This window comes from Eublepharis macularius, chromosome 5 (genome assembly GCF_028583425.1).
Source record: "Eublepharis macularius isolate TG4126 chromosome 5, MPM_Emac_v1.0, whole genome shotgun sequence".
NCBI classification, from domain to species: Eukaryota; Metazoa; Chordata; class Lepidosauria; order Squamata; family Eublepharidae; genus Eublepharis; species Eublepharis macularius.
This window is the reverse complement of record NC_072794.1, coordinates 145,378,641-145,401,616: the sequence shown is the minus strand read 5'-3', so window position 1 is coordinate 145,401,616 and position 22,976 is coordinate 145,378,641. Positions and strand designations below refer to the sequence as shown.

The 22,976-nt window shown below is 42.7% G+C and overlaps 1 protein-coding gene across 1 annotated transcript in view; it reads right to left on the bottom strand.

Annotated features, from left to right (window-relative positions):
* EYA2 (EYA transcriptional coactivator and phosphatase 2) overlaps positions 1-22,976 on the bottom strand; it is a 199,973-nt gene that overhangs the window by 31,286 nt on the left and 145,711 nt on the right. Inside the window, exon 9 of the mRNA XM_054981392.1 lies at positions 21,904-21,987. Coding sequence (XP_054837367.1) covers positions 21,904-21,987 — 84 coding nt within the window. The remainder of the gene's footprint in view (positions 1-21,903; positions 21,988-22,976) is intronic.

Sequence of the window (22,976 nt, the reverse complement as noted above, 5' to 3'; positions counted from 1 at the left end):
TTGCATTCATCATTAGGACTCAGCCCAGTAAGTTTTCATCTTCCCTTCCCCAATCTGGATTTTCCAAGGGACAGCTCAGACTGCAATGTAGTCCACTTCTTTATGCTTATGTGAAATAGTACAAAATGTGCACCTTGCCACACATGACACTGATAGGCTTCTTAAGGTTTTGGCAGACTCTGCATCTCCCCTAAGCAAAATGGGGCACCACACAGTGAGCAAACTGTGTTTAGAAGCAGCCAGAGATTCCAAATGCTGCCAACCCTCAGAGAACCCATTGCCAACCCTCTCCCAACATCACTAAACTGGCCTCTGGCTCTCTGTTCACATTACCTTCCTCCGCTACAAGCCTTTCCAGAGCATTAGAGACAAACCAGGAAACTACTGTGGACAGGTCCAATTCCAGGTTTTGGGGAGCCCCGGGCAGCCCCCTATGCCCACTACTAGGGGGGGCCTTCTTGACTTCCCACCCACCTGCCTCCACCTGCCTGTGCATCCTTCCTTTGCCCACTTGCAAGCTCTCCCACTACCTGCAAATCACAGCTGCCCACACTGCCTGCTCTCTCCTTCCCTGATGGTGCTGGGCAGTGGGTGCAGCTAGGAGTGCCACTGCCATGGCCACAAGGAACACTGATGCTTTGTGCACCACAACCCACGTACCCTCCTCCAGCAGCACTAGGCAGAATATGCAGCTGGGAGCAGAGGTGACAAGCCCTTCCAAGCAAGCTGTGGAAGGGTATAAATGAAGGCATTAGAGGAGCTGCCTGTGGAGGGAAGCCACAGGCCCCGGCAGCTGCCCCACTTTGCCATGTGCTGGCAGTTGCCCTGATGGTGGAAACCTCACTTCATCTCCTTTTCTCACCATCACAATCTTATCCCTGCAGTCACGAGGATAAGAAATCTTTCTATTTAAATGAAAATAGGGGCTCAATGAGTTTAACATCTTCTGCTTTGAGCCCTTGAGAAATACTGCACTGGTAAGAAATTCAAGTGGTTTTCAACCTCAGGGTGCAAACCTAGAAGGGCAGAAAAGTCTACATTATTTCTTGGACGAAGGAAACTAGCTTCCCAGTTCTTCCGAATTAAAACAAAAACTTCGTATCAGTGCACTGACTGTTAGTTCAGTCAGCTTCATTTCCATTAGCTTCATACCGGACCTGCTCTGGGGAGCTTTTTATTTTAATTTCCTTTTGCTTTTCCAGTTAGTCTTCAGGTCCCAGCACACTGCTCTTTATAATTTATTATATCACTGCAGGCACAGCTATCAAAATGTTCTTGTAAATTTATTTTAAGCCGTCTCTATTGAATTAAGTTTGATATCGTAGTGTAACCTTTTGCAGTTGGAATAAATATATTTACAAGGGAATTTTGCCATACCGAGGGTAAGGGGAGAGAAGATGGTGTGTAATACATAATTAGTAGCTCAAATTAAAATTCAGTATTTAATGCCACTCAAAACCCAGGCTTAGCACCTGGGTGGCGCTGCATGTGTCTGTCTCCATACCCATAAGCCACCCCATTCAAAAAACTGAGCAAACACCCTTAGGTTGGCTTAGAACTTCTATTTGTTCTCTATTTACACTTCCCTATGTCCCAGAGAGTGCTTTCTGGCTGCTGTATCTGAGAGCCAAATTAGACATTACACCAGGGGTGGGCAAATTGCGGCCCGCGGGCCACATGCGGCCCACTACAGAGTTTTTTGTGGCCCGCCAAGACAGTCAGAAAAATCCGCCTTGAACCGAGATTTCCTTCCCGTGCGCGATATGAAATTAGGACAATAAATAAATTGAATAAAACTACCACTATTTTATTTAATTTATATTTATTGATTTTTATGATACAATTTATACCTTTTCTGAAATGCAAAGTTAACTAATGAATGCAATCATTTTAAAAGGTGCAGCCCTCCGCTAACCTCCGCTCCCACAAAGTGGCCCCTGAGCCAAAACAATTGCCCACCCCTGCATTACACTAAACATGGTATGCGACATCTCCCTCCCCTCTGGAATAACTAGCAGAGCTTATCACCTTCCTGATGCTTCCCAGTTCCCCATGATGAAGACCTAGGAACTAATGAAGCTGCCTCATATTAGGCCTATCAAGGTCATTACTGTTGGTTCTATCGGCAGCTCTGCAGGGGGCTCAGGTGGAGGTCATTCACATATGCCGTAACTTGATCCTCTTGTCTGAAGATGCAGGGGTCTAAAACTTGCAGATGGCAGACGCTCCGCCACTGAACCACGGCCACTCTTCTGCCAACATGAGCCAAGGAAATGGGGCAGAACATGAAGTCATTAAATTATACTTGGCATTACAGAAGGGAAACTAAACACGTGACTGCAATTTTTGTCAGCAGTGATGCATTTAAATGCAACCTCTAATTTGTCCTGTGCAGGTATAGTTGCCAACTAGTTGAGTTGGCTTTAAAAGGTGATTAGACAAATTCATGGAGGCCAAGGTCCATTGATGGCTATTTGCCAGAATGACTAAATGGAACCTCAATGGTTCTATACAGAAACCCCTTGAATATCAGAACTGGGGGAGCAACAACAGGGGGCAAGCTATGACCTTTGCCCCCTTCTTGTAGATGTGTTAGGAATTGCACAGGTACATTTAGTGGAGACCTCCACCAAGTACTTCTCTGCAGCTGCCCCTAAACTGTGAAACTTGCTTCCTCAGGAACTCGCTCATTACAGGGCTTCTGGCATCATCTAAAATTCCACTTATTCTTTTGAGTAGAATTTGATTGATGGAGATACTAATACTCTACTTTTCTCTCCAACAGGTACCCAAAGTATTTTACAACATTGTTCTTCATGTTATCCTCACGTGAGGAAAGTTAGGCTAAGAGAGGGTGACTAGCCTAAGGTCACCCAACAAAGCTCTCATGACAGAGTTAAGGTTTGAACCTCGGTCTCCCGGATTCTAGTCTGACACTCTAACCACTACACCATGCCAATGCTCTGCCATCTTTTTTTTACAAAACCTGTCCTAGTTTGACCTGCTGTAGAGTTTTATGGAGATTTTAGGATGCTGCAGCATTTGACACTGTATTTTGTCTGTTTTTATTCCCTTGAGCCACCCCGGGTACACTTTCCCTATGGAAAAGCAGCATACATAGGGACAGAGAAGCTTGTACTAAATGCAAAAGGCACGGCTACATATTGATATAGAAAACTGCACTTGTTTATTGGGTTAGAGCACTTGCCTCTTCATCGCCTCACCTTTGCTTCACAATATGGTGTGGATGAGCCCCCCGTCTCTCCCCCTGCCCCCAGGAACCACTGTCCAGGAAAGACACTCTGGAAGAAGCCACATATTTCATGTGAATGTTATATTCTTCATACTCTTTCGGCAACCAGGAGTCTGCTAGCATGCACTACTGCAGGGCAGCTGAATATAGGTTTTGCAGCCATATTCATACTGTCTCCAAACAACAAGGAATTACCCGTATCAGACCCTAAGAGCCATTACGGGCTCCCAGAAAGATTCCTCGTGTGGTTCCTCTACATTCTGCTCAGACAACCCAAACATCATGTGGAAGAAAATCCGTCCAGTTCCATATGCACTGGGGTGACACGGCACATGATATACAAGCATGTATGGCTCACACTGCTTGACTTCATTGTCAGCTTATTTATATGGTGTTTTTGGTGGATAGTTGGGTGTGTGTGTGAAGCTATGAGGAATGGTCACTAGTGAAGACCAAAAACAAAATAATCTTCTAGGCTTTTGAAACCATGGCTTTCACTTTATTTCTTTTTTAAGGCAAACATTTGCTTATACTTGTTTTAAAGTGTACTGTAAGGCACACAATGTGTTTTTTTTACCACCTGCAGCTACTCCAGATTTTGTTGGCTGGGTTTTTGCATCCAGTTACCTTCTCCTTTGTAGCTCTTGCAGAAATTGTAAAAGGAAGTTAGAGAGTCTGACTTATCTTTGGCAATCGTTCAAGCCCAAGTCACTCTTTCTTACCTCCCTTTCTGGTTCCAAATCACTCACAGTTCCAGACATATGTCTTCACCGGCAAACTGTTAAGACTTGTATGCCATTAAGTAAAGACAGGATTGAAGTACCCTTCCATTTTTACACTGTGCCAACTCATCTGACATTCCTAATGTTGGTGTAATGTATTTGTACATCTCTTAGCTTCATTTTACAAAAAAAAAAAAAAAAAGATAAAAAAATTATAAATCCCCCATCATCTATTCTTTTCTTAAAACAATCAGACTTTCTACACTCCTGCCAAATACTTTCTTATGCAGTTAACAAATAATGACTTTTCACTAGGAAGAAAGCATTAATTAAGCATATTTGTCAGACTTCTATTCTAGGGGGAAGGGGAGGGAGGTTATCTTCTGGAAGTGTCAGCCAGAGGTGAAAGGCAGATTAGTACACAATTGAGAGCCTTCCAAGAGAAATCTCCTCTTTGTGGTTAGCTGTTAATAATGAAGTTGTCACTAAAGAAAGAGTTTAATGGTTTTAATTTGGTTTAATTACTTGGAAATGCTTGGAAATGAAGACCAGTTTGTTTGCTTGTATTAACTAGAGAAAAAAAAGTCGAGTCTGTCATAAAGGGAAAGCAGAGCCACATGTCTGGACGAGGATCTAATCAACACACACACACACTTTAACACACCAGCAAGCAAAAATGGCATCAATTTCCATGCGATTCATTCTTTTTTTAAAAAAAATTAAAAAATGAAGCAAGCTGTTGTTTATGTGAATGTATAACCCATAAATCAGCCTGTTCTTTAGACATCCATTCTGATCACCAATATCATTAATAATAAAAAACTCGACTTATTAATTCAGCAACTAGGAGCAAGATCTGGATTAGATAACCAAGCATACTTTATTGGACATTTAAAAAATGAAACAACTTAAAGGTCTCAATGGTAAAAGCTACTTATTTTCAAAGAGTGATTCCTTACGTATGTGTGTGCTATCAAGTTGCAATTGACTTATGGCAACCTCTGATCAGGCTATACGATACCGTACAACCATCTGTTATAATTCCTTACTCATTTAAATTCCATAGCTACATCACAAAATCTTTAGTGTAAACCATACACAACAGAAAGCAGCAACCAGGAAATTGTTCCCTAGCAAACATACTGCACCTGAATTGTTTTGGTGTGTCTGGTTAAAATGTTGTTTGCTACTGCCCAAAAGGTATGTACTGGCTAAGTGCTGTAATAAAGAATACTACTACTACTGCCCAAAAGGCCTGCCAGACACTCCTGCCTCCTCCTCTACACAGAGGGAGTTTGAAAAAAGGGGCCCACAGACATGAGCCTCATTGCTCTGTATGCAGTGTCTGAGAAGAGAGCAAGTTGTACCTCTTTGCCCTCCTTTGTGTATGAAATAGCCAAATGAGGCCTGCTCCCTCTTCCACTCCACTGTAAAAAGGGAATAAGATTCTAGTGAGTCACAGAATTTTACTGCAGGAGGTTGCATAATTCAAGATGAGACTACTTACATGGGTGTGGGTAGAGAAAGTGCTAGGAAGAGGAGAGTCAATGGGGATATGGTTGTTGTTGTTGTTATTATTATTAGTCTACCTTTCTCACTGAGATCCAAGGAGGATTACACATTGTGAGTAAAAATACATAATCAACAGCTAGAACATTTACGAAGCAAAGACAATAATGAACAACAGTTAGGACATTCAGGGAAACAGATACACTAAGGAATGGTAGCAGAAAAAATTTAAACAAGCATAAAGCTTAGCACAGAGATGAAATCTATCTAAAACAAAGCATAACTAATTTCCATGGCATGTTAGCAGCATGGAAACTCCATAGTAAGCACATATTTACATCAGCAGACAATACACAATAGCTTAACGTTTAGTCCTTGTTTCTACCAAGGCATCTCTCTGAGCTATTTCTTATGACACAGTCCTGCAATGTGGGTAGAAATCCCTCCTAAATAATGCAGTTTTGCATAGCTTTTGAAAACGGAGAGTGGGAGCTTTCTTGACTACCTCAGGCAGGCCAATCCATAAGGTGGCGGCTACCACAGAGAAAGCCTGTGTGCTTTTGCCCAGCTGCAGGGTGATATCTGCAAAGGCCCTGACCAGATGAGCAAAGCTGCCATGGCAGAACATAGGGAGAGAGGTGGTTTCACAGATATGACGGGTCAAAGCCATGAAGGGCTTTGAATGTGACAGTCATGACCTTGAATTGATCCTAGTAACTGATGGGAAGCTAACCGAGTGACTGCAGAATGGGAGTGATATGCACGCTCCATCTAGCTCCTGAGAGTAACAGAGCTCCAGAATTCTGCATCAGCTGGAGTCTCTGAGTTGACTTTGAGGGGAGACCACTGTAGAGTACATTAGAGTAGTGTCGTCTCAATATTATTGTGCCATGGATCCAGGTAGCCAGATGGGCCACATCAAGGTAGGGGCCATCTTCCAAGCTATGGATGAAGATCAAGTATGCTTTTTGACACTAAGCAGTTCTGGATCTGGTTGTTGCCTAGACAAGAATCAACTGAGTCTTCAGTGATGGAAGAAAGGTGGGATTTAAAATAAATAAATAAAAATGAATAGAGCCAGAAAACAAAGACATGACAGGAAGATGTTCAGGTGACCTGAGCATCTAAAAAGTTTTATCAGCACAGGCTTAGCAAATTGAGAGCTAGTTTGGTGTAGTGGTTAAGAGTGCAGAACTCTAATCTGGAGCCGGGTTTGATTCCGAATCCCCATTCCTCCACTTGAAGCCAGCTGTGTGACCTTGGTCTAGTCACGGCTAGAGATGGGCACGAACAGCAATATGAACTAAAAAAAGCCATGAACAGCCCAATCAGCTGTTCGTGAACAAGCTGTTCATGAGGCCCCATTCTAAATGAACAGGTGGTCGTTGCAATCCTTGTTAGTTGCTGTTCATCAAGCCAGACAATCTGGCACCTGCAATCAATTCCCTTGGCAACCGGAGGCAAGGACTGCCTGAATTCTGTCTGAACTCCTGCTGTTGCCCTGGAAACCCCAATCTAAGCCCAATTTAGCTTGATAGGCAGGTCTTCCTTTCAAGTGTGGAGCTCCAAATTTGTTACAAGGAAGCAAAGAGCAGGGGGGAGGGGGGTTCCTAGCTCTAGTTTTGCAGACAGTGAGGGAGAGACAGTTGCTGTTGACATTTTGAGAGAGAGACAGGGAGAGTGCATTGGAGCTTGAATTTTCTTTGTGTGAGGTGGGATAGGGATCTAGCTCTTCAAGTTCCAGGGCTGCTGCCAGGCTCTGGGCCAAGCTATTATTTATTACTGGTACCTTTCCTGCTGCCTGCTCAGGTAAGGTTTCTGGGAGTGGTGTGGTAGGGATCTTGATAGCTGGAGGAGGGCCTACTGGCTCCCACGAACAACGAACATGTTCGTGAACACGTCATGTTCGTAGTTCATGGATGGCAACGAACAATCAACACCATGTTCTCCCCCCCCCCCCGTTCATGCCCGTGTCTAGTCACGGCCCTCTGGAGCTCTCTCAGTCCCATCCACCTCACAGAGTGTTTTGTTGTGGGGATAATGACATACTTTGTAAACCACTCTGAGTGGGCATTAAGTTGTCCTGAAGGGCGGTATATAAATTGAATGTTGTTGTTGTTGTTCTTACAACCTCTTTTTTCACAAGTCAGACAAATACTAAAGGCATAAGCACAAGGTGCCTTGCACAGTTCTACTGATAAGTGATATAGTAATATGCCTTAAATGGCAGTCTTTTAAAATTACATATGATGACTAAATGCTTTTAATATTTAACCCCAAAGGGCACTGAATATAAAATTTGGGTTAAAAAAAATTCTATTTCCTCAGAAAATCCTTCCCAAATTGTATTCATCTTGACTTAATCCACCACCAACCAAACGAATTAGTCTATATTTGTTTTGAAAATCTATTTTATAGAATTCCAAAGGACTATGTTTTCCTTAGGAAGGACTTTTTCTACCTTCTCTCATTTTTTCTAAGTGGGATGCTTGCTAGTAGTCCATAGAGGGTTTTTTAATGTCCCAAGTTGCCCTGCACATATGAGTAACAAAATGTAAATAAACACAGCTGAACCAGGAAGAAGATGGAAGGTTTTCTCATTAAAGAAATAAAATAAACAGATGTCCTTAAGCACTTTGGCTTATGTTTGTCAAAGGAATGGCGAACTCTTAGATGTCTGAACAGCAGCACCAGCCGTACATACATATTAGGCCAATTCTCAAACAAAGCAAGAAATACATGCCACTCTGAATTAGCTAATAGAGTTCAAGTGGGAATTGTATATTTGATTTGAACCCTAGCAACGTGAACCTCAACAAACCTAGCAGGCAGATTTGAACCTCTACAATTTGTTTTTAATTGCCAGTTAATAAAAGCAAGTTTTTACTCCTCCACAGTGAAGATAGTTGTAAAAGGCAGATCTACTCACTAAAAGCATAAATCACCCTCAGATCTGCATTTCTGTGGTACTTCAAATAAGCTACTTATTTAAAGGAAATTTTAATATAAATATATAATGAAGATCATTCTGACAGAAGCTAATGTTTAATTATTTTTTCAGTGTTATCTATCTAGTGCATTTCCACTCAGACTTTCTTCCAAGGATATCTGGACACAGTGTAGGATCACTGGAAACCCTATGGTAAAACCACAGAGTGTCTGGCAATTTCTAGAGAGGTATGATGTCATTTCTGGGTCTCCTTGGAAGTGACATCACATCTTTGCTGTCGGCTATGCTGGACTTTATGCTTATCTTCATATTTTCTGCTACTGTGCCCTACTGTATCTGTTTTCACTGAATGTACTGTTGTTCATTATTGTAGCTGCTTATTGAATGCCCTACCTGTTGATTGTATTATATTTCACTTGCACTGTGTGATTCACCTTGGATCTCAGTGAGAAAAGCAGACAATCCATCCATCCATATTTCTTTCTCCTGCCGGCTGCTGGAGTGCCAGCAGGCTAGGCCCAGTTGAGGGGCAGGAGATCTCTTACCCCTAGAAGGCCGATGACAACCCTAGCTGTGTGCATAGTTTCTCCTCCGTTTTAACTGCACTCCAACTCTGTGAATAGGTGAGACTGAGAGAAGGTCACTGACTCAGTAAGCTTCAGGGCAATGTAAGAATTTAAATGAAGGTCACCTACTCTGCTCTTACACTTTAATCACTACATTACATTGGCCGTCGTCACACGGGCTTTTATTTAGCGCTAAAATGGCGCTATTTCCCGGCAAACACCCACCTTATTCCAACACTGTAGCGATTTTCTCTCTTCTGCTTTGTGCTTGATAGTCGCACTATTTTGTGCCTCAGTGTGAATGCCTCACATCGATGTATTTCGCCTCGCAACGTCCTATGCCCTCCCTTCAATCCCAGAATCCATTTCTTCCTGCAACTCCCCCTTTTTTATTTTATTATGTCCTTATAACGCCATAACGACATAACACAATGCGAACTTTCTGCTGAAGTAAAAATGACTCAATCGCCATGGCAGAGTCTTCAGCGATGGGGATCATGCCAGACAGGGAGTTTTCTGCGGGCAAAGGGCTATTTATATAATTTCAAAGTTGGAAAAACAAAAGGGTCGTAATGTTTTGCTCTAACGGAATGTTTATATGCTGTTATTCCGTTATAGCGGAATTAAACGCCAGAATAATTAAAAAAAAGGGGGGGAGGAGCTGCTTCTGCGCAGTTAGAGAGAACAGAACAGAGTGCTTCGGTGTGGACAGCTGGTGGCGCGAAGAGTCGTTAGGTGACCCGAAGAAACGTTACTGTGCCGATAACAGGTAGGACGGTATATGCTGTAAATTTAACGGAAGAGATGCCCGTGTGACGACGGCCATTGTCTCTCCAGTCCAATGATACAGTGTTCTACTGTTCCTCAAAATGGGTAATAGTTAATTCATTCTTTCCCATCTGATTTTATAACAGCTTAAGAGTGCTCTATGGTATGAGGATACCACTGTTGCCATTATGGTAAAGCACATATATAATTAAATTATGTAATTAAATATATAAATAGTTACAAATTAAAACAGTCAATCAAGGCAGAAACCATTAAAATAATACAATCTGAACTATAGATGGCATTAAAACAGCATACATTCTTCCCTCTGTAAGGGGACAGATAATGGGGACGGATATGGTGATAAACATTGCTGTCCTCAGCCATAAGCTTGGTAGAACAGTTGTCTTACATGCTCTGCGGAACTGTGTTAAGTCCCGCAGGGCGTGGATGTCACCAGGCAGAGAGTTCCCACCAGGCATGTGCCGGGGCCAAGAAGGCCTTGGCTCTGGTCGAGGACAGTTGGACATCTTTTGGGCTAGGGATCACCAGAAAATTCTAATCTTCTGAGTGCAAAATGAAATAGTGACTTTGAGGGGTCTCTTTTCTAGTAACTCTGAAAATATGTTCACATATAGCACCCTCCTCCAACCTCACATTATTTGAAACGGACACCAGCAAAGTATTTGGTTATGGTCAATGATTTTTCTGCTAACCTTTCTACAGCACAATGGGACAGAACAGGGTTGAGAACCACAGACGGCGTGTCATGCCTTGAGAAGGAACATTAAATACCATACACCAAAACCCATTAAACAGTACAGGCGTTTACACTCCACTGAGAACAATATTCATGGCTTATTGGATGGGGCCATAAAACTGCTTCTCAATACACAGTGAGGGCTCCTGCTGAGACCCAGAGCAGGTGCTCCTTCTGGCAACTTTTCGGCTGCATTCTGTTGGAGACATTAGCTCACTCATTTTTTTTTGCAAAGGCAGGACTGTCAACCAGTTAAATACTTTCGACCAATCTACTGTTTTCAGCTGATCAATTAATACAGTATACTTACATGTACCGATGGGGCCATCAGAGGGAGGGCAGGAAGCAGCCAGACACTCTTCCATCATGTTATGTCTGGTTACAGCTCAGCTGAGAAATCCCTCCCTATTAGTATTGAAATTTAATGGCCATTCATATGAATTTTTCCTTCCTGTGAGTTGCTTTGGAAGCCAAGTTTGGCTGACAAGGAGGATAAGAATACAATAAATACATTTATTTATTATCTGCCCCTTTCTAGCATGCAGGTTAGGCTTGCCAGACTAATGACCCACTGCTCTGTGCTCCAGTAGGAGCAAAAATGGGGGATGGGGGGAAAATGGGGGAATCTCTTTGTTTTTTACCATGCGGCTCTACCAACATTTTTGCTCCCACTGTAGAGAATAAGCTGGCTGGCAAACTGAAGACAAGCATAAATCACATATAATTAGAGATGGGCACGAACAGCAATACGAACAAAAAAAAGCCACAAAGAGCCCAATCTGCTGTTCGCGAATAAGTTGTTTGTGAGGCCCCATTCTAAACGTGGTAGTTGAAAGCCTCGTTCGTTGCTGTTCGTCTTACTGTTCGTCAAGCCAGACAGTCTGGCACCTGCAATCAATTCCCTTGGCAACTTAGGCAGGGATTGTCTGAACTCTGAACTCCTGCTGTTGCCCTGGAAACCCCAATCTAAGCCCAATTTAGCTTGATAGGCAAGTCTTCCTTTCAAGTGCGGAACTCCAAATTTGTTACAAGGGAGCAAAGACCAGGGGGAGGGGGGCTCCCAGCTCTGACTTTGCAGACAGTGGAGAGGGAGAGACAGTTGCTGTTGGCATTTTGAAAGACAGAGTGCATTGGAGCTTGAATTTTCTTTGTGTGTGGTGGGATAGGGATCTACCCCTTCAAGTTCCAGGGCTGCTGCCAGGCTCTGGGCCAAGCTATTATTTATTATTGGTACCTTTCCTGGTGCCTGCTCAGGTCAGGTTTCTGGGAGTGGTGCAGTAGGGATCTTGACCAAACTTAAGTGATGGCTGGAGAGCCTGCTGGTCCTCATGAACAGCCAACCACGAACATGTTCATGAACAGGGCCATGTTCGTGGTTGTTCATGAGTCACTGTTCATGAATGGCAACAAACAAGAAGCATCATGTTGCTTTTTGTTGTTGTTGTTCGTGCCCATCTCTACATATAATCATGGCTGGGTATAAAAAGAACAAAACATCATGAACAACACTGCCATGGCGTAGTTGTTAGTGTTTTGGATGAGGATGTGGGAGAGACAGGTTCAAATTCCTCTCCTTCCATGGAAGCCTGCTGGATGACCTTCGGCCAGTCATGCTCTCTCAGTGTAACCTACCTCATAGGGTTGTTCTTGGGAGGAAAAAATGGAGGAGGGCAGAATGATGTTGTAAGTTACTTTGTGCTCCCATTGTAGAGAAAAGCGAGGTAGAAATATCTACTTGAATAAATGAAATATATTCACAGTCTCTCCTTTCTTCATGTGCTCCAATGCTATCCCTAGTGTCCTATTTCATGGTCAGAATTTAACATTATACCCAAACTGGCTAACTATAGTTTGAGATTTACAATTTGATTTGCAGAGACACAGTACACCCTTGGAATTGGCTGGTTCAGATGTAACAGGAAGGGAAGTAGTGCATGTACAAGGGAGAAGGAAGGGGGAGAGGAGGGGAACACACAAGCCCAAGGGTTCTGATGTAACACTCAACCACAGTGTGGGATTATTCGTAAAACTAGGCAGAGACCCAAGGCAGGTTACAAAACCAGATATCTTTTGGATGATTCAGAAGAAAAAGATCAGTTTCTCTTGAGGAGAATGTGTGTACCATTTAATAAAGAAAAGCTAACAGTCTTTCTTCATATATTCTTTAAAGATCTCCCCCTTCAGTTTGGGAATATGAAATATTCCCTATTACTATAAGGATTTACGACAGCTTCTCAAAACAAATCAATCGTTGCTGAAAATGGAAGGACAGCATGTGGTTGATACAGATTTTGACTAAACCCTTTTGACTTCATGTTTCTTCTCTTTCTCACAGATAAGAAATCCTTTAACTAGTCCTACTACCCTAAGAGCAAGACATAGCTTTTTCCTGTTGCTTTCACACATAAAGAAAGATATACAAGACGAGGAGGAAAGTTTCCTTTTTTCTCAATTTTTTTTACAGCCTACACAGTGTGGGCCCATCAAGAGTTCCTGATTTTAACTCTTGTCAGAACAATGAATTATCTGCAGGGAATATATATTAACACTTGTGCTGATTAACCAGTCAGAGCTTGTGGCCTTATATAATTTTTTAAAAAATTGTAATATAGTTCACAAATTGAGTTTAAAAAGATATCCAAACGTGGTTCTGATGTGCTGATTCTGGTCTACCGCAGCCTGTAAAATAGGATTGCCTGCTGAGTGCAGGCAACCAGCAGGAGCATTTTGGGGAGAGAAGTGACATCACAATGTCACTTACTGTTTGTACATCGTAATGTTACTTCTGGGTACACACCAGAAGTGATGTCATGGTGTTGCTTTCTGCCCCCTCCCAAATGCTCTCACTGGAGCAAACAGTCCCGGTGGGACCTGGAACCCATGGTGAGAGTTTGCCTGCTGTCCCCGATCAAATGGCAAGCCTCCTGTAAACATCCATTGTAAATTTTGTTGCAAATTCCAGAGTGGTCATATAAAGTAGCCCTAAAACACAGCCCATTCTAAGAATCTTTAAGGTAATGAACTTGCATACATCACTTTTTAATGGGTCTAACAGGCTATTCTTTCTGCCTGGCATGATACTCCTAAACTTAAGCACAATTTTGCCACTGTTGTGGACTTGTGCCACCTCTCCGCCTTCCATTCCCTCACTATCTTAGCAGTAAAAGGTATTAGCATTGTGTATTTTCATGCTTTATCTCACATGAAAGCCATAATAGAAAAAGGGGGGGGGGGCTAAAACAATAACCCCAAGGTACATCTAGTGCTCACAAGCCTCTGCTGGCCTTAGTTGTCCAGAGATTTGGTTCTAATCTATACAGGTTTTTCAAGAGTGGAATTAATGCCTGTCATGAGTGATTAATGAAGGATTATGTTGCAAGATGTGCATGGGAAACCTACCAACTACAAAGAGGATCAGAGCTGAAGCAACTAGTATTACTCTATCTTGGCCATGATTGGCCAAGTGAGCACATAAAAGGGGGGGGAGAAACCCACCAAATCATGCCCTTTCAACATTATTCTCAAATGGTAAAATTTTCTTGTGATTACACCCCATGATTTATATTTCACTGTGTCCTGTGGAATGTTGGGTGTTTTTTTTTTCTTTTCATAAGGTGGTATTTAGAGAATGGGCTATCTTTGGCTCCTTTATCTTTATATATTCATTCCCAGTAGACCACAGCTTTAACCATAGGCATTTGTTTTAAGGGCAGATCTGATTCCATTACAGTGTGCTTTAACACATTGGTTCTCTGCTATTCATATCTTACATCCCACTAATCACTGTATCAAAGAACCTGGGTTCCACAACGATAGAAACAAAAAACTCGCTTTTTCTGAGAAGGAGATGTATATGTTTACAGAAATTCTGTTATTACTAGGATGCCAAAAAATCACACACAGATAACCAGTGGCAGGTAAGGTTGGCAGGAGACGGCATGTCACACTTGCATGTGAATTAAGAGAGAGAGATCCATAGTAATTGTTATGAAAACCCTGAATCTCACCTAGAGCAATTCTGAGTTGCACTGGGGGGTACATGTACCACTGGGTGAGAACCACTGATTTGACAAACAGCATTCACTCTTTACCAGCAGTATTCTATACTATATAAAAGGCAAGCCATATCGGTGACAACTTAGGCAGCAGCAGCAACCTTTATTACATCCATATTAATGACAAAGACACTCCACACAATCAAAACTCAATTGGTGATGACTTTATCCCTGAGCAGGTGCACTCGCAGGCCTCTCCGTGGGGATAAAAAGTGAGTCGTTGGCAACACGGCTCATCTTCCCACCAACACAGTGGCCTCCTTGGGGCCTCTGGAGGCCCAGGAAGCTCCCAGTGTGGCCCTCCATCACCTTTTCATAAAGTCCTAGGATGCTCTGCTTCAAATGAAGGTCCAAGAGTACTGCTTGTTCCATTCTGATTGTAGCACTTCGGGACATCCGGCAACTTCCCCACTCAAGCCCCCAGCCATGCTCAGACATATTAGCTTTCAGAACATAGGTAAAATCCGCTTTTGGTTACAGAACACTTTTCAGTATATTCTTTGTTTTTCAAATACCGTTTTAAGTTGTTTGATTTTATGCAGCATAGGGCTACTTCACTCAGGCATTGCTTTACGACTATAGTATTAAGCGTATCATCAACCAGTACAAATAGAATTTTCTGATTCCCACATACATTGTACCTTTCAAGCACAGCAGCTAAACACAGTCTCTTCTGGGACAGGTTGATATTTAGTGCCAGAGCCTCTGCTATGCATGGAGAAGGTTCCAGGTCCAATACCTGGCAGCTCCAATCAAAGGACCAGATGATGTGCAAGACCTCTGCCTGAGACCCTGGAGAGCCGTTGCCAGTCAGCATAGACGACGCTGACCTCGATAGCAGTATAAGGCAGCTTCATGCATTGATACATTTCCAGTGCAAGTCTAGCCCTGTGAGATTTTTTTGCTGGGAGAATGCACAGGATGCCTTCCTTAAACCAATTTGAGCAAAACTTTGATTAGCATGATTCATGATTAATGTTGGCGATTGCACTTAAGATTAGCAATTGTAGGATGGTGATAGCATTGGGCAAAAGGAGATGTTCATGTTTGAGAAGCCAGGAGGAGTACTATTGTCCTAGCTTTAGTCATGTGGTACCATTCCCCCCCACTCCCCATATATGCTAGAAGGTAGCAGGCCCAAAGATTACTGACAGACACCCTTGGCTGACAGGAAAAAGAACAGGTTAAACATGCAGAAGACAGGCAGAAGAGGGATGAGCATACAGCACAGAGCCCAGGAGCATAGAGTTAGGGAAACACCAACAAAATTGTAAGATTTGCAAGCAATTCTTAATGGCACATAAGAAAGCGGGAAGCCTGCGATGTGTCTTGAAGTGACGTAATGGGCACTGTCCAATATACAACTGCAGGAGCTTGCTGCAGAGAACATCACATCAGTTGATAATTTGATCTCCATGAAAAACGTGACTTCATGGATAACAACGCCACCAACCACTTTTGATATACCACCCTTCAGGTTAACTTAACGCCTACTCAGAGTGGTTTACAAAGTGTGTTCTTATTATCCTCACAACAATCACCCTGTGAGGTGGGGGGGGGGGGGTCTGAGAGAGCTCTGGAAGAGCTAGGACTGACCGAAGGTTGCTCAGCTGGCTTCAAGCAGAGGAGTGGGGAATTAAATCCGGTTCTCCAGGTTAGAGTTCTGCCGCTCCGCTACACCAAACTGAGCATTCTTCAATGATCTTTTTCTGGTTAAGGGGCAGAATATACCACCCAATTTTGCACTGTTCTGCTCTTGTTCTTTGCAGACAATAAGTAAGTATATAGCAGCAAGCAGCTGATCCAGAGCTTGACCCAGAGCTACAACCTTTGAGATCTTCAAGAAGGGATAAGAAGAGGCTTTGATTTCAGGTTCAAATCCCCACTCTAAGATGGATACTGTAGCATAGTTGTAAAATGGTCAGACTGCGAAACAGCACTCTGCTGGTTCGACTCCCATGAATTCAGCAGGTGGCCTTGTGTAAACCCCTCCTCTCAGCCCCAGCTCCCCAACAGTATTGTGGGGGTAATAACAACACTAACTTTATCCCCCACTCTGAATGTGACACTAATCTGTCCAGAAAGGTGGTATATAAGCACACTGCTATTATTATTACTTTCTGGGTGATTTTGGGTCAGTTTCTCACAACCTAACCTCCCGCACAGGGTTGTCGTAGTACGACTAAAATGGAGGAGTGGGGAATGATATTGTAAGCTACTTTGGGTTCCCATTGCCACTGGAGAAAAAAAGGATATAAATATCTAAATAAATAATCTTTCCTTTTGCTGAATGAAACAGCGCTCCCCATTTGACAGATCTACAAGAGATGTCGCTCATCTGCCAATAAGAGATGGTTGTTTTAAGAGGGAAGCTGGACCTCACCTAAGCAGATACGACTTGAACTACATGTTCCAGGTAACATCTGCTCAGAGATGGAATACAAAATTTGTTCCTTCTTAACACTCTTCCCCCGCCCCGTCACAACTCCGTTCCTTGCAACCAATTCAGAAGTGTATCACTGAACAGTGACTGCAGCAGCTGTTGCCAGGTGTGAATGCACCTTTCAGAGGACAGAGATCACTGCTGGGCTGCTTTTGGAAGTTTTTGTAGTTCTGTCATGTGAATGCAATGATCTGGGTACACCCTAATTTCTCAAAAGTTGCTACTGACTGATATTGGGAAACAAGGGCAAGAAGGTTCAAAATTGCTTTTCCTCCTAAGCTGACAATTGCAACCAGAAGATCAGTTGAAAGGAAAAATGAGTTTCCTTGCCGAGTTAGGGCAAATAGCAAGCATTGCATGCCATAGCTTTAATCAGGCAAGGTTCTGCAACCAATCCTGTTCTTCAGACATGTGTGCCTTCTTTTCATGGGAAGATGACAGAAGCCTTAGCAGCGTTCCAAACAATTCAGTGGGTGTATTGTCGAAGGCTTTCACGGCCGGAGAACGATGGTTGTTGGGGGTTTTCCGGGCTGTATTGCCGTGGTCTTGGCATTGTAGTTCCTGACGTTTCGCCAGCAGCTGTGGCTGGCATCTTCAGAGGTGTAGCACCAAAAGACAGAGATCTCTCAGTGTCACAGTGTGGAAAAGATGTAGGTCATTTGTATCTACTCAGGAGGGGTGGGGTTGAGCTGAGTCATTCTGTAAGAGTTTCCCAGGGTGTGGAATGCTAATGGCGGGAGGCTTCACTGTATCCTGAGGAGGTTCTTTTGCATATGGATTGGTGCTTGATGTGCTAATCTTCTCTGCAGGGCTATTGTCGGGTGTGGAGTGTTTTGTTGGCCTGGTGTTTTTCAGAACTGGAGCCCATGCTCTGTTCATTCTTAAGGTTTCTTCTTTTCCTGTTGAAGTTTTGCTTATGCTTGTGAATTTCAATGGCTTCCCTGTGCAGTCTGACAAAGTAGTTGGAAGTGTTGTCCAGTATTTTGGTGTCCTGGAATAAGATACTGTGCCCTGTTTGAGTTAGGCTATGTTCAGCCACTGCTGATTTTTCAGGCTGTCCAAGTCTGCAGTGTCTTTCATGTTCTTTTATTCTTGTCTGGATGCTACGCTTTGTGGTCCCGATGTAAACTTGTCCACAGCTGCAGGGTATACGGTATACTCCTGCAGAGGTGAGGGGGTCTCTGCTGTCTTTTGCTGATCGTAGCATCTGTTGTATTTTTCGGGTGGGTCTGAATACTGCTTGAAGGTTATGCTTTTTCATAAGCTTTCCCATCTGATCAGTAATTCCTTTGATATATGGCAAAAACACTTTTCCTGTAGGTGACTGTTTTTCCTTGGTTGTTTGATTCATCCTGGGTTTGATTGCTCTTCGGATTTCATTTCTGGAGTAGCCATTTGCCTGAAGTGCGTGGTTTAGATGATTAATTTCCTCATTGAGAAAGCGCGGCTCACATATCCGTCTTGCACGATCCACTAATGTTTTCATTATGCCTCTTTTCTGTTGGGGGTGGTGATTGGAGTTTTTGTGTAAGTACCGATCAGTGTGAGTTGGTTTCCTGTAGACCTTGTGACCTAACTGAAAGTTTGCTTTGCGGATGACCAAGGTATCCAGGAATGAGAGTTTTCCCTCACTTTCTTTCTCCATTGTGAATTGTATGTTCAGGTGGATGTTGTTGAGATGATTCAAAAACTCCATCAATTCTTCCTCCCCATGGCTCCAAATGATGAATGTATCATCCACAAACCGGAACCATACACTGGGTTTGTGGGGTGCTGATTCTAGAGCTGTTTTTTCAAAATGTTCCATGTAGAAGTTTGCTATAACTGGGCTGAGTGGGCTGATGATACCTGAGTGGGCTGATGTGGATGATACATTCATCATTTGGAGCCATGGGGAGGAAGAATTAATGGAGTTTTTGAATCATCTCAACAACATCCACCTGAACATACAATTCACAATGGAGAAAGAAAGTGAGGGAAAACTCTCATTCCTGGATACCTTGGTCATCCGCAAAGCAAACTTTCAGTTAGGTCACAAGGTCTACAGGAAACCAACTCACACTGATCGGTACTTACACAAAAACTCCAATCACCACCCCCGACAGAAAAGAGGCATAATGAAAACATTAGTGGATCGTGCAAGACGGATATGTGAGCCGCGCTTTCTCAATGAGGAAATTAATCATCTAAACCACGCACTTCAGGCAAATGGCTACTCCAGAAATGAAATCCGAAGAGCAATCAAACCCAGGATGAATCAAACAACCAAGGAAAAACAGTCACCTACAGGAAAAGTGTTTTTGCCATATATCAAAGGAATTACTGATCAGATGGGAAAGCTTATGAAAAAGCATAACCTTCAAGCAGTATTCAGACCCACCCGAAAAATACAACAGATGCTACGATCAGCAAAAGACAGCAGAGACCCCCTCACCTCTGCAGGAGTATACCGTATACCCTGCAGCTGTGGACAAGTTTACATCGGGACCACAAAGCGTAGCATCCAGACAAGAATAAAAGAACATGAAAGACACTGCAGACTTGGACAGCCTGAAAAATCAGCAGTGGCTGAACATAGCCTAACTCAAACAGGGCACAGTATCTTATTCCAGGACACCAAAATACTGGACAACACTTCCAACTACTTTGTCAGACTGCACAGGGAAGCCATTGAAATTCACAAGCATAAGCAAAACTTCAACAGGAAAGAAGAAACCTTAAGAATGAACAGAGCATGGGCTCCAGTTCTGAAAAACACCAGGCCAACAAAACACTCCACACCCGACAATAGCCCTGCAGAGAAGATTAGCACATCAAGCACCAATCCATATGCAAAAGAACCTCCTCAGGATACAGTGAAGCCTCCCGCCATTAGCATTCCACACCCTGGGAAACTCTTACAGAATGACTCAGCTCAACCCCACCCCTCCTGAGTAGATACAAATGACCTACATCTTTTCCACACTGTGACACTGAGAGATCTCTGTCTTTTGGTGCTACACCTCTGAAGATGCCAGCCACAGCTGCTGGCGAAACGTCAGGAACTACAATGCCAAGACCACGGCAATACAGCCCGGAAAACCCCCAACAACAATTCAGTGGGTGTCTGCACCACAAATCTTTTATATCCTTTTTTCATGCGCACATATCTAACAGCGAACAATAAATCTATCCTTCTAATTACATGTCTGGCTTGTTAAAACCATCCTAAACACAAGCCCAGCTGGTAGAGCCATAAAATGATGTCAAATCATATTTCTGTGGCAGCATTCAAGGCTGTTTAGACAGTTGCCAAGTTGATTGTCTTGATCTAAGAAATAGCAAATACAGCCTCTTCCTCTCCATATTAAAGTGCTTAAGCATGGTTTAACTCAAAGCAATTTTGAACTTATTTGACATTACACTTTCATTCTGTCAGGCACTGAGGGATCAGTGGAGACTCTTGCTGTTTTTATAAGGTTTAAAATTGGCTTTTATTACTTAAGTTGTATTGTTAAGATTGCTATAAACTGCCTCGTGAATGGTGCTCTGTTGAAAGGTGACCTATAAATATGGCAAACGAATGAATAAATAAATAGAAAACTGTTCAACAAATATATGAAAATCTAGCATTTTATAAGACTGCAGTGGTGATGGGATGCAGTCAATTAAATATTGCTCTGGAGCTTGCAAAGAAATATGTACATCTGTGCATATGGACAACTGTCTTCTAAAAGTATATGGGATAATGGCTAAATAAACACACTAATTGCACTCAGGCATCATGCTAAATCAGGGTTTGATTAAACCCTGGATAGCTGTGACATCCAGAACAGAGATAGTCCAGCTCCAGGGATTTGCAGGCTGGTGCCAAACTAAGATTTGTAATCAGATCTGTTTTGTAAATCAGAATCCATACTTATCATGCCCTGCTGCTACATCTTAATTAATATACTGCAGTTTGCAGCCACAGAGACTCTAAGAGAGTTGATTTCTGGAGTTCGGGGACCCTTGTAAACTTACTGCTGTCAGTGGAGCTAAGAGAAGAAGCGGGAAGGGTGATTTTGTCCCTTTTCCATTCCTCAGTGCAGTCTTTTGACTTGTGTGACTATTATTCCACATCTGCCTTGACTCTCAATGAGAAAGGTGAGCTACAAGTGATCCCATGACCTCAGGAACTAACTTACGTGGGACCACATGGAACTGCTGGGGCAGAGGAAAACACAGGAAAAACTCTCCATCCTTGCATTCATAGACCACAAAATCTGACCTAACGTATTGGTTGCAAGGCTGTACCTTGCCAGACTGCAGGCAGGACACTTAATGTTAAAAAGAAGTACCTGCACACTGAAAACTAATATGTCAATGAAAAAGGATCTAGAATGTGCAAGTGGCATTTTGAGATTTTTTTTAATGCAAGGGAGTATCCAAATATCCAGCCCCTAAACACTTCAGCAGTACACTTCAGCAGTAGAAACACTGCATGAAGCTGTTGTATGGTGTCATAAACAAACCTTATTAGAGAAAATGCACAAAACAAAACCCAATATCTTAATTTAAAATATGGTATTTCCACGAGGCTGGAATTTTTGCATCGTATCTGTTAATAATTTTTTTCTTTCTTTTCCAGACAAAAGTCTCAACAAGAAAACAGTTCACTGTCCTATCTAGCCGATGCTGAACAATACACTCCTTTGAAGAACGTAGGTTACAGGCAATAAGATGGGATGGAAATTAGATTTTCACATGTCTGAGGGAAGTGCCACTGGATTATATTAAAGATATTCTTAAGAAAATGAGCAACATCTGTTTGAAAAGCTGCCTGTACGATCCCCAATGCATTCTGGGTGGATGAACAGCAATTGTGGGGAACAAAACTCTAGACAAATCCAACTTACCTTCCCATATCTGGATGCAAAGGTTCCCGTGAGTAAGGAGTGAAAAATTATTATCGTCTCATCCAAGTCCCACACAAATACGCGCTGTAGAGGGGGTAGAAAAGAGACAAATCACACCAATTGATGGCAGGGATTTATTCATTTGGGAATATATAGCTAGATTAATTTTTAAAGGTCAAGAACAAGTCCAGATACAATTTAGGTGAACTATTTTCCCTCTTGAAGGACTGCCTCCTCCCGTACTGCCCAGCCCACCAGTTAAGATCTTCCAAACACACCCTGTTCTCTGTGCCCTGCTTGTAGAGATGAGGCAGGTGACAAACAGGGACAGGGCATTTTTCGTGATGGCATCTCACCTGTGGAACATTCTGCCCTTGAGGGTCTCCTGGCACGTACTATGCTATTCCCTTCTTGGTGCCAGGACAAAACATTTATTTTTACACAGGCTTTTAATAAGGGTTTTGATGCTTGCTTCTAGCTCGTGGCTTGCTTTATTATGAGGATCACCTGAGGCTGCTAAATATTTTATGATGTTTCGGTGCTCTGGCTATGTTTATAATGGTTTTATGCTGTTTTTATGACGTTCTACTCTGTGAGCCACCTCAGGCAGGTCTCTGAAGAGACAGCATATGAATTTTCTTAACAAAATAATAAATGTAGGGTAGCTTGTTTCCATAGCTGGATTAGTTACAAAGCGATCTAGTGAAATATTTGATTGGGCCAACCATAGCTGGGGGTAAGAAAATGTATGATTCTCATATTAGGCAAAGGAAATAACAAAGAAGGTGTTAGCATTCCTAAATCTCCTAGGAACACCACACACAAAGGGGAAACGAAGCAAACCAATTTGGGGAGGGGCATGGCTCAGTGGTAGAGCATCTGCTTTATATGTAGAAGGTCCCAGGTTCAAACCCTAACATCTCCACGTAAAAGGATCAGGCAGGAGATGAAGTGAAAGACTTCTGCCTGAGACCCTGGAGTGCTGCTGCCAGTCTGAGTAGGCAATACTGACCTTGATGGGCCAAGGATCTGATTCAGTATAAGGAAGCTTCATGTATTCACAAAATCAACAA